This window comes from Neospora caninum, chromosome IX, assembly GCF_000208865.1.
Source record: "Neospora caninum Liverpool complete genome, chromosome IX".
Classification (NCBI taxonomy): domain Eukaryota; phylum Apicomplexa; class Conoidasida; order Eucoccidiorida; family Sarcocystidae; genus Neospora; species Neospora caninum.
Window position 1 is genome coordinate 1,243,963 of NC_018390.1, and position 15,137 is coordinate 1,259,099.

At 51.3% G+C, this 15,137-nt stretch overlaps 1 protein-coding gene across 1 annotated transcript; it reads right to left on the minus strand.

The window, feature by feature from the left end:
• Positions 1-43: 43 nt before the first annotated feature.
• Positions 44-9,252, minus strand: NCLIV_040050 (putative WD domain, G-beta repeat-containing protein; the record flags this gene model as incomplete). Its single annotated transcript, XM_003880914.1, has 12 exons — positions 44-1,606; positions 2,080-2,260; positions 2,527-2,656; positions 2,907-3,148; positions 3,601-3,928; positions 4,387-4,690; positions 5,266-5,533; positions 5,894-6,074; positions 6,876-7,082; positions 7,549-7,765; positions 8,075-8,303; positions 8,879-9,252. The coding sequence occupies 12 exons, from the start codon at positions 9,250-9,252 to the stop codon at positions 44-46; spliced, it is 4,224 nt and encodes a 1,407-aa protein (XP_003880963.1).
• Between the last annotated feature and the right edge of the window lie 5,885 nt (positions 9,253-15,137).

Here is a 15,137-nt window from a genome sequence, read left to right on the forward strand (position 1 = left end):
CAAAGCGCTTACACAAAAACCGGACGGAACTCCCCCGTTGTGTTCACCGTGCTTCTTCCATTTCGTGGGCACTCTTCTCCGCTGAGGGATCAGAAAAGACGTCACCAACTTTCTCCTCTCCGTCGTTATTTTGCGCTGGCTCGGAGCAGTCAGAGGGCTGCGCCTCTTGTTCCTCAACCGGGGCCTCCAACGGTCGGGTGTCTCCGTTTGTTTCATCCAGGCCGTGTTCGTTCACTCCGCTTCGTGTCTGATTCTGTTCCCCTGGTTTTTCTTGTTCTCCCTCCTCTTGGGTGTACGCTGGCAGGCTTTCAGTCTCCGCCTCCTCTGGCGTGCGTTTGTTCGTCGCTCCGTCGAGTCGGTGCGCGTCACGACGCAGGCCGCAAGGGTCGGGGCCGGCCTCGTTGACGTTCGTCTCGCTAGCGTTCTCGATTCGCGCAGATTCGGGCTCCGTCCCTATCTCGTGACTGACTGAGGATTCCGGAGACGACGTCGGCCGCTTCGACGAGCTGGGTCTCCGTTTAGGTGGAGTGACAGCCTCCTTCGTTGCCTCGGAATAGTTGGGAGACGGTTTCGTCACTTGCCGTTGGGATGTACGAGGACTGCCCCTTTCGCTGTCCGGTGGTTTTTTGGAGAACGACGGAATTCTCTGGGGGAGTTTTTTTTCTTCTGTCTTTGAGGCGCGCCGAGGCGGATGGTTCTGGGGCTTGGGAGGCAGGTAGCGAGTTTGTTTCTGGTTTAACTTATGCTGGAGCGCGTCGTTTTGCGCCGTCAGCAACTCGATTTGTTTCCTTTGCATTTCCACCGTCTTCGCCAGCTCCTCATGGGTGTTGGGACCTTGGGTCGCTTCACCTGGCTGCCGTCCTGTATCCGCCTTCTTCCGGGATTTTAAGCTGTTTCGGGAGGCGCCTGGGACTCTCGACTCTTGCCGTTCGAGACGGAGGAGATTGACCTCTCGACGGAGATCATTTATTTCACAGATCAAGGAAGCGTTCTCCTGCATGATTTTGATGTTGTCTTGTCGGTGGACTTCCGAGTCTTTGGCTAGGCGGCGTTTGAGAGACTCCACCGACTTCTCCAAATAGTCCCTCTGCCGATTTTGCTCCTTCAGGATATCAAAGTCGACGTCGTTCTTGGCGAGCTCGTTTGTGATGTACTTTTGGTAGAGACGCGTGATCGCCTCTTTCCGTTTCTTCGGGTCTTGAATGTTTTGAACGCACTCGTACAAGTCGTTCTTCATTCGCTTCATCTGTTGCTCGGCTATGGCAAGCTGCTGACGCCGGTCCACGATTTCGTCCTGGAGAGCGCGTTGTTTTAATTTCAACTGGCCCAACTCCAAATTCGCCAGTTTGTTCTGGCGATGGTAGTCGACGAGCTCTGCATCCATCGCCTGGATCTGGCGCTGCATGTCCGCAATCGTCTTGTCTTTTGGATCAATCATGGCTTTCAACTCCCGAATTTTGTGCCCCAACACGAATTTAAACTTTTCCAGTTCCTGGTTCTGTTTCTTCAACTCGTAAACCCTCTGCTCCTTGTCCCCAATCGTGCGATCGCGCTCCTGAATCTCCTTCAACACAATCTCCCGGTCTGTCAACAATTTGTCGATATCCTGGACAGACATCGCACCGCCCAGCGTCTCCCCGAGGAGGCCCACATTCAAACGGGTTCTGGAAGAAAACCTCAGAGATATCGTCGAAACGCGTGCCGAAGCAAAGCCACCATCTACAGTGAAGGGGAGGAATACTTTTTCAGAAACAAACTCGGGCGTTTCGTCTGAAGGGACAGCGGGGCGTCCACCCCGCGCCTCTGCGCCCAAAACTGGGCTCCGATTACACGGGAGCGACAGCGGAAGGCGCGTTCTTAACCCCGCCCCTGAATCGCTTCATATGAGAGAAGATCTGCCGCACTCATGAGCAAAAGGATGCTCCGGAAGGAACGGAACGCAACTGCGGAAACGCTCTGGACTCCTCTACTCAAACCCGACCGGCGCGCAGCGATGCGCTGTGAATTCACCCACAAATCGGTCAGCGGGTCGCCGATTTCACGGGGTGACCTAGTCTCGGAACCGGTTTCTCTGCTTACTGTTCGATATCTCTGGGATGCCTCTTCTTTATGCTTCAACTCTTCCTTGAGAAGTTCTGTTTGTTCCTTCAGATCCTCGTGGCGTTTTCTGTGGATGCCCGTCTGACCACGCAAACGGACTTTCTCGGCGTTCTCGTGCGCCAGCTTCTCCTCGTACGCCTCTTTCAGCTCCTCGATCTCTCTGCAGTTGGATTGAAAGCACGAGACAAGACGGAACAGAGAAACCCCAAAGCGTCCAGAGCAGCACGAGTAGTCCAACTTGCCGTACTTTTCTGACAAAAAGTGCGAAGAGCATCTGTGTTTCTAGGGACCGCAGGTTGATCTTTGGGCGCCCTAAGCTTCCGATAGAGCGTGCGCACAATTGCAGAGAGGGGACTCGTTCTTTTCCCAGCAGGTGACTGTTTTTCTTAGAGATCCCCGAAAACCAACCAGTTGACAAATCCCTACCGATCAGCATCTTCTTCGATTTGCCTCAGGAGCTCTTGGTGCGTTTTGAACGCGAGGTCCTGTTGTTCCCGGAGACTCGCGAGTTCATCGCGGGAAGCTTTCTTGGAAGATTCGAACTCCGCCGTCATTTCTGTAAAAACGAGGAAGCGTAAAGTGGCGACACCGTTTCAGAGAGACCCCAAGCGGCCACGGAAGACAGCTGCGGTCAACGAAAACGCGAACGACACCGCACGTGGAGAATGGCACGCCTTGTCCTTCGAATCTCTCGACAGACGGACAGCACACACGGCCATCGTCAATGAGAGTCACAAGGCGCCAGCCAGAAAGTCGCGGCGCTACAGTTATCAGCGTGGGAGAGAGAGGAGAGGAAATGACCTTACGAGCAAGCTTGGCAGAGAAATCTTCGGTGACTTGTTTGAGGCGCTCTTCCCACGCTGCATTATCGCGTTCTCTCTCGCTTAGGACTTTGTGGTACCTTGCGACTTCGATGGTCATTTTGTTTTGGAAATTCGTCTCCATCTGCTGAACGGTCGCTGCGTGCTTGTCTTCGCGGACCCGCTCTTGGTCCATGAACTCCTGTTCTTGCTCTTGCTTTTCTTCGCGCAGAATGTCGTACTTATTCCTGAGAGAAAGTTCAAAGTGCACGCACGCGTCTTGGAGAACGAATCGGGGATTCCCTCCGTGGAGAGGATTTCCACTTCGCAAGCACCAGCAAACAGACCGTTTTGTGTTGTGTTTTCAACACAGGGCTGAAGCCCCGCGGATAGCTTTTTCAAGGCTCTAAGGTATTTGGACATGCGAGAGCATTAGAGAGGCTGTGACGGAGGAGGAGCATCTCTCTACTTGCCCGGTACCACAGGTAAAGCCAGAGCGAAGAGGGATGACGCCAGTGGAAACCAAACACTTATCAGATGGACAGTGAGCACATTGCGACTCCACGGCCATGCTCACAAAGACGACTTGGAGACACGGTGAAGAAGCGTTTTAAACGAAGAAAGGGATACTCCGTCCGGTTTCCGCTTCCGCGGTAAGATTTCTCTCCCGTCCTCAATGCGTTCATCATCTTTGTCTGACCTTTCCAGCTCCAGTTCGTGGTTGTAGCGCTCTTCGAGTTGCAGCAGTTGTTCTTTGTGTTGTGTTTCTCGATTTCGGAGCTGGAAATCCATCTGGTTTGTCAGATCCTCGACTTGGCGCTCCAACTCAGTCATCTGAGCCTTGCGTTCACGCACTTGGGTCCGCGTCACGAGAACTTCATCTGTGTAGACCGTTGGCCCTGTCAACTCTTCTTCGTCATCAACTGCTCTGTCTTTGTCGACGATGCCGCATATGCACAGGGTACCGTCGATGCCGCACGAAATCACCAGCCTTTCGTCCTTCGAAACACAGATCCGCTGGACCGGCCCTGAAACACTCCCACAAGCCGGCGCAGAGACGCTGAGGCCGAACCTATTTAAGACGTGTGTGTGAGAGCGCTCGAGTCAACTCTCAAGCAACAGGTGTTGTGGCCAGGCCACGAAACAATTCCAGGAGGGAAGGAAGAGTAAGCGGTCGAGGCTGAAGATCAATTTGCTTTTAGCTCCACGCGTGCAGTGCCTGCAGCTGTGCAGAAAGCAGCTTCAAATGGACGCGTCTCTCGCAGCGATTCCTGGCATCTGCGTGACTGCACAACCGATCGGGTTCCCAATAAAATCTGTTCAACTCACGTCCACACCGGGGCAGCGTAAACGTGGGCAGACAACTGAAACGACAGGGAGAATCTCGCGTAAGGAGGAGCATAATTTTTTATCTGCTGTGCCGGAGAAGGACAGGCAGATGAAGCCTAGCATACAACGTCCGACATTAGGGCGAATCTGCGCGTACCAGCATGGCATTGATACCGAAGATATTCTCCTGTAAGTGGGAACGCATAGCTTCGGAGCTGTCCTGGTGCTCCAGGATCCGCTGTTCCAGCGAACAGCGCTCTGGTTGTTCTTGGCAAGGCGAGAGAAGACAGCGTGCTCCCGGCATCGTAGGTGTTGACCAGTTGCGAATTTGAAACCACCTTCAAAGAGTTGTCCGAACCGACAACAAAGAGGGTATTGACGGCCTCCTCGTCGCCCCGGCGGACGACAGCGCTGCTGAAGTTTATCCCTTTGTAGACCCAGTCAGAGAGACGGAGGCCCTCCTGAGAAGGAGGATGAGCAACAAGTCAGAAAGGATAAACCGCAGAAACAGGATGAGGAAAATGCGGCGCAGCTTTCAACACCTGTATGCGTTTCTGCCAGCAACTCGCTAGTTTTCTGTCACTTCAATGGTTTGTTGAGTATCCAGAGAAGACGAATGCTGCTTTTTCGACATGCCTCCGAAACGGTCCCTCGTTGTGGACAACGATCTCAGAAAAACAAGTATAAATCGGTGACAACACTGACCAAACATACCGTGTGTATATAGGTCAATATAGATTTGGTTTGTCACCTAGAGATGCTCAAATATAGGCTCGTCCGTCGTTTAGCTAGTGTTGTTTGCAGGTTGTTTGCTAGCCGGCTACATTCGGTTGGGGGTGACCATCGCTCCAGAAAAGGGCGACATGAAACACTGTGGACAGCGAGGGTTCGGGCAGGGACACGCATACGCAAGGATGATTGCTTCACAGGAGGATCGCTGTTCGATCACCCAGTGGGGTCCGTAGAGCTGTAGAGAAGGAAAAGGCACGGATGAAACTCGGAGTGAAAACACGTCGGGTTCTGCACATTGCTTTACCTTCATGACCGAGAACTCGTACACAGCTCCATCCATGCCTGTGGAGACGAGAATGGAATCGTCAGGCGACCAGCATAGCGACCGCACTTTCGAGTTATGGCCTCGTAGAGTAACTAGAGAGCGGCAAGTGTATGTCTCGTAGACTTGTATCAAATTGGAATGAACGGCCGCAAAGAGGTGGCCGCCATTCGAGAAGCGACATTCGCGACAGCCTTTGATGATGAACTCTCTCATCGTGGTGAGGTCGTCGAGTAACAAGTTCATGAGCCTGAACACCGAACCGAGCGGGAAACTATGCCAACTCGGTTTCTTGTTGTTCGGTGGATCCCGGCCGACAGTATGATTCAGGCGGATCCGTCGAAAGTTTTCGTGCTTCCTAATTTGCCGCCGCTGTCTTTTTTGCTTCGCAGAGAAGCACCAGGATACCTCGCCCCTCTCAACCTCTCTCTGTGTTTCGTACTAAATGCGTGTACGCGGAAAAAGATTCGGGCGATACATGTGTAATACTTTCAAACGCGTTGCAAATGCCGCCAGCATCTAGCCTCCCAAGCTACAGGTCTGAGTAGACATGTCTACTGCTAGACCATCAATTTCCTTTCTTTTGGATTGGCTTTGGATGCGGCCGCACCGGAGCTTGTCGGAAAACCCCGCGAGGATGTGAAAACCCGACGGATGAAAAGCGACGCTGTAGACCTCTTCGGAGTAGAATTTGCAGAGCTCCATAGTGTTTTTGAGGAAATCCCAGACTCGGATGGATCTGTCTTCTCCGCACGTCACAATTAGCGGCTTTAGCTCACATACATCCAGTCCTGCGAGGAAACCGACTACCACAGACACACCAGTGTGTACTAGCCTTCGCTTGGGCAGGAATGGTAGTGGAAATTAAAGGACGATCACTGGATCGACTCGTACACCTGAGATAAGGTCGCAAATACCCTTCAGATCAGAATTATAGGGCTTGTGAAGCACAGTTTCAGTTAACGGAGAACACACTGAACGCCTGACCTTGACGCCGAACCTCTCTGTGTAATAACTCACTGTAACAATCTGCACAGCTCATATATGCCCATGGCTGATAGCTGAGTGGCTTTCTTCATGCGAAACGTTTCTACAGTTCCTCCTTCCAGAGGCTTGGCAAAGTTTTAGGGACGGTCTCAGCTTCTTACCGAGAATGGGACCAATATGGAACGGCGTATGGAGATAAGTGAGCCCTTGGTTTTCATCACCCCCTTTCTTTCTCGGGAACTTAGTGGAAATTTGAAAAATTTGGGAATTTGAAAGGAATACACAAAGTGAGTCTTCGTGAGGCGAGAGAGTGATACTCGCCACTCGAGCACCTAAACGCATTAGAGAGAACGCAATCAAGCCGACGACCAACCGAAACACGGTCAGTCTTTCAAATCAAAAAAAGTGCAACGTCTGAAGGAGCGAAACCAATCTGCTTGCGAACACTTCAGCAGGGTATCTTTCGTGAAAGTCAAGTCGAACCTCTACAGCGGCCTTGACCTGTCGAGAGGTGAAGCGAGGAGCATTCCCTCTTTCCGTGATACAGAGGTTTTTTTTTGAGGGCAGTGTGTCTGTTACACCGCCAGAGCAGTGGCGACCGTTACCTGGGTTTTGGTGTTCGACTTTCAGCTCCATTGATGTTTTGTACTGGTCATCATCAGTTTTTTCATACATGTGCAACGTGGCATCTTCGCCGCCACAAATGAATCCTTTGCTGGTTGGAACGATACAGAGAACTGAACGCTTGGCACCCGGAGCACACGTCAGCGACCCTCTGAAGTCTCCTCCGTTGTCGAAGAGGACCAATTCACCTGAAGGCAGTTCCGTTAAATATTACACATATACAAGCTTCGTAGCTGTATTAGGTAAGTCCACTGGATGTTTTGAACAAAGAGTTCGCATTCGGCAGAAACACTTAGCAAGTGTATGTCCCGTACCTAGAAAAATACCAATAACGGACACGGACTTCCTCCGTACTCGCCACAATCCGGAGCTGTTTAGCGCGGAGTTGCTGTCAAGTGTAAATCAGTTCGCTTTGTATACCTTGGAGTAGATATTTGTGTGTATATATATGTATATATATGCATATATAACGGTAGAACGCTAGGGGCGCAGGCTGTTCTAAAACTGCATATCGATATATATATATATATACCGCATTCGGCACATGAAAAGGCAGGCAGAAAACTACTGAAAGCAACTATTTTGTGCAGAAATACCTGTGTATATGGGTATGGCAATCATGCTCGTTCTCTGCATGAACGCCTGCTGGAGTACCTGCTTCCGTGCCGGCTACGATGTTTCCGTCGGCCAGCCAAGCATGGCAGGAATATCCTTGCCCCTCTCGCTTCAACAGGTGGTTCTGCATGGGGCGGAAACCCCCTTCCTGGAGCTTCATCAAACGACTCACTCCGTCGCCAATCATACAAACCACGTTGGAGTCAAGTGGATTGAAGGAACATTCGCAATAACGGATTTTTGAAGGGCCGTTGATCTGCGTGGAGCAAGAGAAAACGGGCAAGAACTTGGCAAGAATCCCGTTCATTCTTCTTTCTCTTTCGTCGTCTCGGGTGGCCTCACCAGAGCTATTCAAATCGGTACCCGACTCATATAGATCATGCGGGAGCAGCCAGGCCTGGGAAAAATAGAACGTTTTTTCTGAGCGTACGATAAACAGTGGCGTGTTACATCAGAAGTGAGATCAGCTACATACCACATCCAGGCCCACGAAGCCATCTCTGAGTATCATAGCACGTGAGCAGGGCATTGTTCACCAGAAAAACATGCTCATGCCTCCACATACCTTGTAAGAAGCGAGGACTTTGGGTTTCTCCCAGGCCCAGTATACAAGACACCAGTCGGGGGGGCCACCAAGAGCCAAGAGCATTTTGGTGTCGGCCGAAAACGCAAGACTGACGAAGCTGTTGGAGATGCACTCGACAAAGGCTAAAGACTTCTTCCTCTTATTCGTCAGTAGGTCGTGAATTGTCACCAAAGCTCTCTGCGTGCACCTCTCGCCGACTGCTAGGAACCTGAAAAAGCACAGTACACTCCCATCAGGCGAGAAGTTCAGTCCACAGGTGTGGCGCTAAGAGCAGGCCGCTTTTCTTGTGAAAGACGTCCACGGGGCTCATCGATAAACCACGCAAGTACGGGCCGCTCATCGCACACATCATCAACGCCACGCGCTAGGGAGAGTACCTCAAATCTTGAGAACGACGCGAGTGTGAGATGCCTTTGGGTCTCGCTTCCCCTTGAGGGCTTCACGGTTGGTACCATCGTGGACATTTCCAGGTCCGGATCTTGGGTGTACGAGACCCAGAGAGAAAAAGTGCGGTCTACGTCACGACACTGTGACAAATAATGTTGTATAAGTTACTGTTAGCACAGTTAACTACAGTCGAGCCCACGTAAATGGTCTTGGAAGACGGCAACGTTGGAGGAGTCGAAGTTGATTGGCACGTACTAGAGGACACCTTCCCAGCTGAACGTGTTCGTTTCCAAGAGCGATGCCTCGCGAGGCTTCTCTGCGTGGTGGCTGAAACACCTCGAAGGTGTGGTTTTCAGAGTCCACGTTTCAGCACACCCGCTTTCTTTGTTTCCGTACCGCCTATTCGTGCTGATCGCTAGACAGGTGCATCCCAAGGATTCATCAGATCCAGGTAGGAACTTCTGCGTCCTCGTTTCGGTGGAATAAAGGACAACATGATGACCAGCTGGATAGGCAACCACCCCTTGTACAACGAAGTGGACAGCATTCTTGACCTCCGCCGTTGCGCCAAAGATGTGACGATACACCAAACTGACGGCTTGTGGCCCGGTGTTCGCCTCTTCGTCACATTCTTTGCCATGGCCAGAAGAACCTGTTGCACTGACGCTCGTAACCTGTCCTCCGGTGGTCTCTAAAGACGCCTGTGGTGACCCCGACGGATGTGAGCCTTCGTCCGGTCGGTTGTAATTCGTTGCCCGGCCTTTCTCCATGCCGAGTGCCGGCGAAGAGAACAGAGTGCAGCGTTTCTGTGGTTGAAAACCAAATGACTGCTACCCTTGACCGGGTACGTTTTCACGAATCGTGTACGATGCGCTTGGCTTTGCCCCGATTAGAAGAATATATAGGCAAGTGGACCGTCTGGCCATGAGTTGCCCGAAATGGCAGGAGCTGCCGCGAAACTTCGAAACAGTAGCACGAATGAAGTGACAGACATCCAGAAGTTGCTCGGTAAAACAGAATCATGGGTAGACTTTGCCTTGTTTTGAACGCAGCCTTTGGAGCGTTTCACCAGTCTCTGAAGTCCTGAATGTAGCTGGGCCCCTTCCTTCGAAGTTGAACGAATGGCGGAAGGAGCATTTATATGTTATGCATGTGCCAATGTATCCAAGCTGCACAGCATCATCTGGACGACATTATTGTTTCCAAACGCTTGTTCCTAAGAACCTCAACTTTGGGGGATGGAGCGAATGGAATCCGTACACCGCAGATTAAAATTGAGGACAACGTGCACGAACAAAGCGAATGTGATGTGAGTTACATCAATACGGTAAAACTGCCGTGGGGACAGTAAGACCCGTGACCGCTGAAGTCAGGTTGCGCCTTCTCCGAGACATATTTTCTTTTCAGCCACATGTTCGACACTTTGCAGTCACACGGCAGTCCTGCTATGTATTGCCCGTTGTGGTTGGTCGAGGCGTCTGAGTTATATGTGATTTGTTACAACGGGGTACCTCTCTCGTGCCGCTGAACACAACCGGGTTTGGATAATCAGCTGTATCGAAGCCCTGAACATACCCAACCGTTGTACCGTAACTCTATTACTAACAGCTTCACTAAAGATTTCGTTTTGACATCTGATAGGTGACCCGCCAGAAAGCGTGGGCCTCAAGAGGCCGGGTAACGAAGCGAAGCAACGCACTGCCACCCAGCTTGGAGTTGTTGGAAGCAAGCGTGGATCGTACACTTCAAGGAGAGACTGTTCCGGGCAGTGCATGCAGCCTTTTTCCCAGCACAGGGTAAAGCCACACCGAAGGCCTTACAGGCAACAGCGTTGCAGCAGTCCAAGCTGGATTTACGGGCCACGGTGGTCCTTCGACACGCCAGCTTCTTTTATGAAACGGCACTTCAGACTATGCCAGTCAACCAAATTCCAACCTACCTTAGTCTTTCCTCTGTAGTTCAACAGCGCCAGGGCCTGAAATCGACGATGCCTTTGCTCCCACGCATGTGGTTGCCCGGTTCGTTAACGGGGCCCCCGTGCCCCACTGGAAAAGCAGACGAGATTGTTTGCTTGCTTTCGTCTTAATGAGAGACATGAATTTGCCCTAAGACCTGTCTTCATTCGAAGGATTGCACACCAACACTCTCTGCGCGTGCTTATTCGACGTTGAAGTAGTGCAGAGAACATGACGTTTAAGGTACAGTGTCTTTTGTCGCTATCCGTTCAACACCTAGAAAAAGCCAAGCGTTTTTGCGCGGAAGAGTCTTTCCGTACCGGGTACAGAGGATAAAGCGGGTATAGACGTGCTTGTTCGTATTTCCTTTAGATAAAGTAAGGGCACGTCACACACACCAACGGGTACTGCCTTCCGTTGTTCCCTAGCTTGTCGCATTGGATTTGGCGACGGGAAAGTGCATGTCTGAACGAACTACAGTGTGTAGTATCAAAGAATCTGTTGCAGCATGTGAAGACAAGAACTATAAACCGCAGGGTTGCGCCACAAATAGAATTGTTTTCGGCAAGGGTCAGGAAGAAGAGCTGGGCGTCCTAATCAAGGACAAACGCCTCCCAATGTGTATACGCAGATACGTGTAACGCGGTCCGGTAAGCGTGACATCGAATGAAAAAAGCCGGTACACCGCAAGCAGGGAGGACATAACGTGACAATTTAATGCGGGCCACGAAGTCGACCTACATATTTGCCGCTCAATATAACCGCGTTCTGCTCTCATTGTTACTCTCTTGTTCCGGGTATCAGAAAATGCGAGCTTGCGGCAAGCTGTCTATGCTGATATATATCTTCTTCGTCGGATATACCGTGGACGCTGTACGCTTGTTTCTATTGGGGGCTTAGAAAGGAAGACCCAGCTCGCACTACATACCCTCTGAAACTCGTCACGAGTGCATTCATCGCTTCGAAAATCCAAGCACACTACGTGTGACTCACCTGTCAACGGCTGGTGCACGGTAGACAATGTACTAAAACCCTACTAGTCCCACCCTCGTAAGCACATGAGAAAAATCACCGGACTGTAACAGAAATCCATAATAAAACTTTCGTTGCAGATAGCGTGATTTCTCTAACGTCGCGCTATCTGCTGACCGGTGGTTCACTGGCCGGCCGGTGGGGAGAGTGACTCTCTGGGCGGTTCTGCTGGGACCTTAAGGACGCACGAGGTTTTGCGCAAAGGGGCCTCGCCCTCCAACTATTTGGCGGGGGTACTCACCGTATGCCACGTTGGCATGTACTCACAGACCTCAGCATGTAGACCCATTGTAGTGTCAAAATAAGCGTGTTAATGAATTGTGCAAGCATAAAGACTGCTCCCTTATATTGCGTCGGTAGGAATGGTGTCACGCTTCGACTTGCCGGCAGATATCGAGCATGCAGCGGTGGCCTCGTCTTCGTCCGAATTTCCGACTTCTAGGATTTCCCTAACGTTTCTGTTTCTTTCCGGGCTACGGAAAAGGGATTTCCTTTCAACTCCTGGCTCCCGCTTTTGTGACGTCTCTTTCACCCTTTGAGACGGTAGTAGAAAAAGCGATAACTCCGGACACGTTTAAGGGCGTGTGCGAGTTCTGATCCATCAACAAATTGGTGGGTCTTGGGAAAGTTTGTGGTTTCGAAACAGCTGCCATGGCCATGTATTTTCTCATTTCGTTTCGTCCGGTTTACCCCAGCACGCGTCTCGTAACGTGTGTGTACGGCCTGGACGCTAGTGTACCGGTTGCTGCTCTCGCGGCACGGACACGTTAGTACAAAACGGATCCTTTTCTGGTGCCAGCGGTGCCCGGACAAATTTAGAAGCGATTAATTGTTAAATTCGTCTTCCCTTCTCGTTGTGCTTTCATTCGGTAGCGAGATTATCGGAGGACATTGCACCTCTAGCTACGAGTGGACCACATGACTGGATTCCCGCGGCGTCCTGTTTTTATGCGAGCGTTACGCATTGTTCGTTACCCTCGTCTCTCGCAATGAAATGCAATACGTCGTGGTTATCTTTCGTATTCCATCTCAAGAATTCTTTGGTACGAGAAATCCGTTGCCACCCGTTTCTGAGCAGCACCGAACCGGCGTCGTGGCACCGACCCCGCCATTCTACGAGTCGGGACTGAAGTTTTTTCCGGTTTTTCTTACACGCCAGTGGTCTTCCTAGCCGCCCCTTTCTCGACGTCGGCATGGAAGGCCGTCGTGTCCTTTGGAACTGCAGCAAGGTGTAGCCCTCAGGATTTTAACAGCAGGTGCCGCTGCTATAATATCCAGGGAAGTGTCGCCGTCCTGCTGCGAGAATTTCCGGAATCTAGCACCATGACCCTGTGTCTGTGGTTCTTCCTGTTTTACGTGCTCTGCTGCGGCTTGTTGCTGCCTGTATGTATGCACGTCTTTCATCCTAATCCACGAGAGCTTAACCATGAGCTCATGCACTTTGACGTGAACCACAGCGTGGTCGCAGCTACTCTCTCATACTTTGATCGCTATGTTGTTTGGCTCCTTATATAGGAGAAACAGGTGCGGTCGTGTCGAGTACTCTGCGTTCGACATGCTTGCCACTGACATCTCGTTCCCGCCCTTCGTGGGATTTCCGGGGGTATTCGGTTCAACCCAGTTCTCCCGACGCCCCGGTACAGGTCAGCGGATAGACTCGCAGCCGCAGGCCTGGCCAGTTACACAAAAGCTGGTTTTCCGATTTCACAGAGGGCTTTCCTTTACGAGGGCCTCTTCTGATGGCAATCCAACTTGCGGTTAGAACTTCTCCGATTCAGTTACCGAGTGGGTCCTCTTTTCGTGGGTGTTACGCATTCCGGCCCGCCAAACGAGGGGAGATCTCAGAGGGAAGTCGTGGGCTTGAGATATATAATACGTACATATGTGTGCGTGTGTGTTGGATCTATATGCACCAGACCAATTTTATGTAGCTGTGCGCCGACGGGTAAATACACATGCGTGCGCATTGGCATTGATCAAGTTCGGACACGATCGCTTACATCCCGAGGGAAACTGCGCGTTCGCGCATCGGTTCGCGCCGTTCAGCTTTTTCAGCAACGTTTCATTATTTTAATCTCAGCGTTAGGACTGCCGCGTGCTATTGTGGTAAGTGGAAACCTGTCGACGCGAGCCGATGTGTTCGACGCGCCGATGAGTATTCACAAAATTTCCTTACAGAATCCGAATGCGTATATTGCACCCTCAGCCAAGAGCATTTCCTCTGGGGGATGCACACGGGTGCGACCTCGTTACACCCTCAAGGGTAGACACCAAATGTACATGAGGAATGCGCCGTTTTACTTCGTTTTCAAGGCGTTTTATGAGGAAATTACACACAGATGGAGTCGATGCAGGAGAAAACCAGGAGTGATCCGAACTCACGGACAGAAGCCTCCTGGAACTCGTTAATTACTGCTTTTGATCCAACACTTTAAAAGGGAGAATCTTTTGCAGTACCGCGCTTTGTAACGTGGCCCGGTCGCGAAGGGGGGGTCAACGTGTTTGCTGGGAGGCTGGTGGGATATGCGTACCTGTCGAACTGTGTTTTTTTCTTTTGTACAATGACCAAAAGGCCGGTGATCTGTGTCAAATCCCAGGTGCCAATTTCATCGGCCTTCTCTGCGTGCGTGCGATGTGGGGGAGTAACACCCGCTTCAGAACGATAGTGTAAAACGTAGCACAGCTCTGTGCTTGTGAGGGCGTTGGAATCCACGCGCAGTCATGGCAAGGTGAGGTATTCATTGCGCTAACTGGAGTTCGGCACTTTCTCCTTCGAGAGGAACTTAACGCGTACAACCATACAGCTGGTGGACAAAACGTGGTTTCTGCCGGCACAATAAAGTCACACGCCTGGAAATGCGGCCCACACCGAAATGGTTGCTGTCTCAGACGTAAAGCTCCGAGGAGATGCACAGAAATATGAACGGTGTTTTCAATCTAGGCCATAAGCAGCTTTGTTTTGACGGATGACACCGTGCTTTCCCGATCTCTGCAAGCCTGTAGAACTTCATTGCTTTTTTGCCTCACCATCATCCGTTTAGAGCATTGACAGGCGCCTTCCCCTCGTCTGTAGCTCTTCACCACTGAGCTGCTGAAGTGTGGATATCCCGCGAAGATGAGTCTTTTCCATAGCCGGGTGACAGATGCTGCACGGTAGAGTTTTGCCCAGAGAGTTCGTGATTCACTGACGGCGTCCTGTTCGATTAGGAGTGCCATGAAGATGCTTCGCTCAACAGGATCGTGCTTCATAATGCAAGAATACTTGTTTTCTGCACTCTGTTCTCCCGTAGAGCCTGCTCAAACAGGTTCCGTCCCGTTACCCTTCGACACCTTCCATGCCCGCACAAGCGAATGCACACTTTTCCTTTCTGAAGGACTTTCCTCAGGTCTACAGCTCTCCCTGGACACCAATTCAAGTTGTGCTTCCCCGGGAAGAGACTTGCTGTGCAGGCTTCACACTGCTCTACCAAGACATTACCATGCCGATGCCATCTGCCGCACGATTTCCCTACCATTCAGTGGCGTTTGCGAGTGCGATAACCCCCAGCGAGCGCACCCCCCCTGGCTTATTGTACAGCAAAAAAACAATCTCGTGTGCAGATGTTGTGCATGTAATTCAGTAAGTCATTATGGTGAAGAGGAGATACAGCCGGGAGGAACTGAGATAT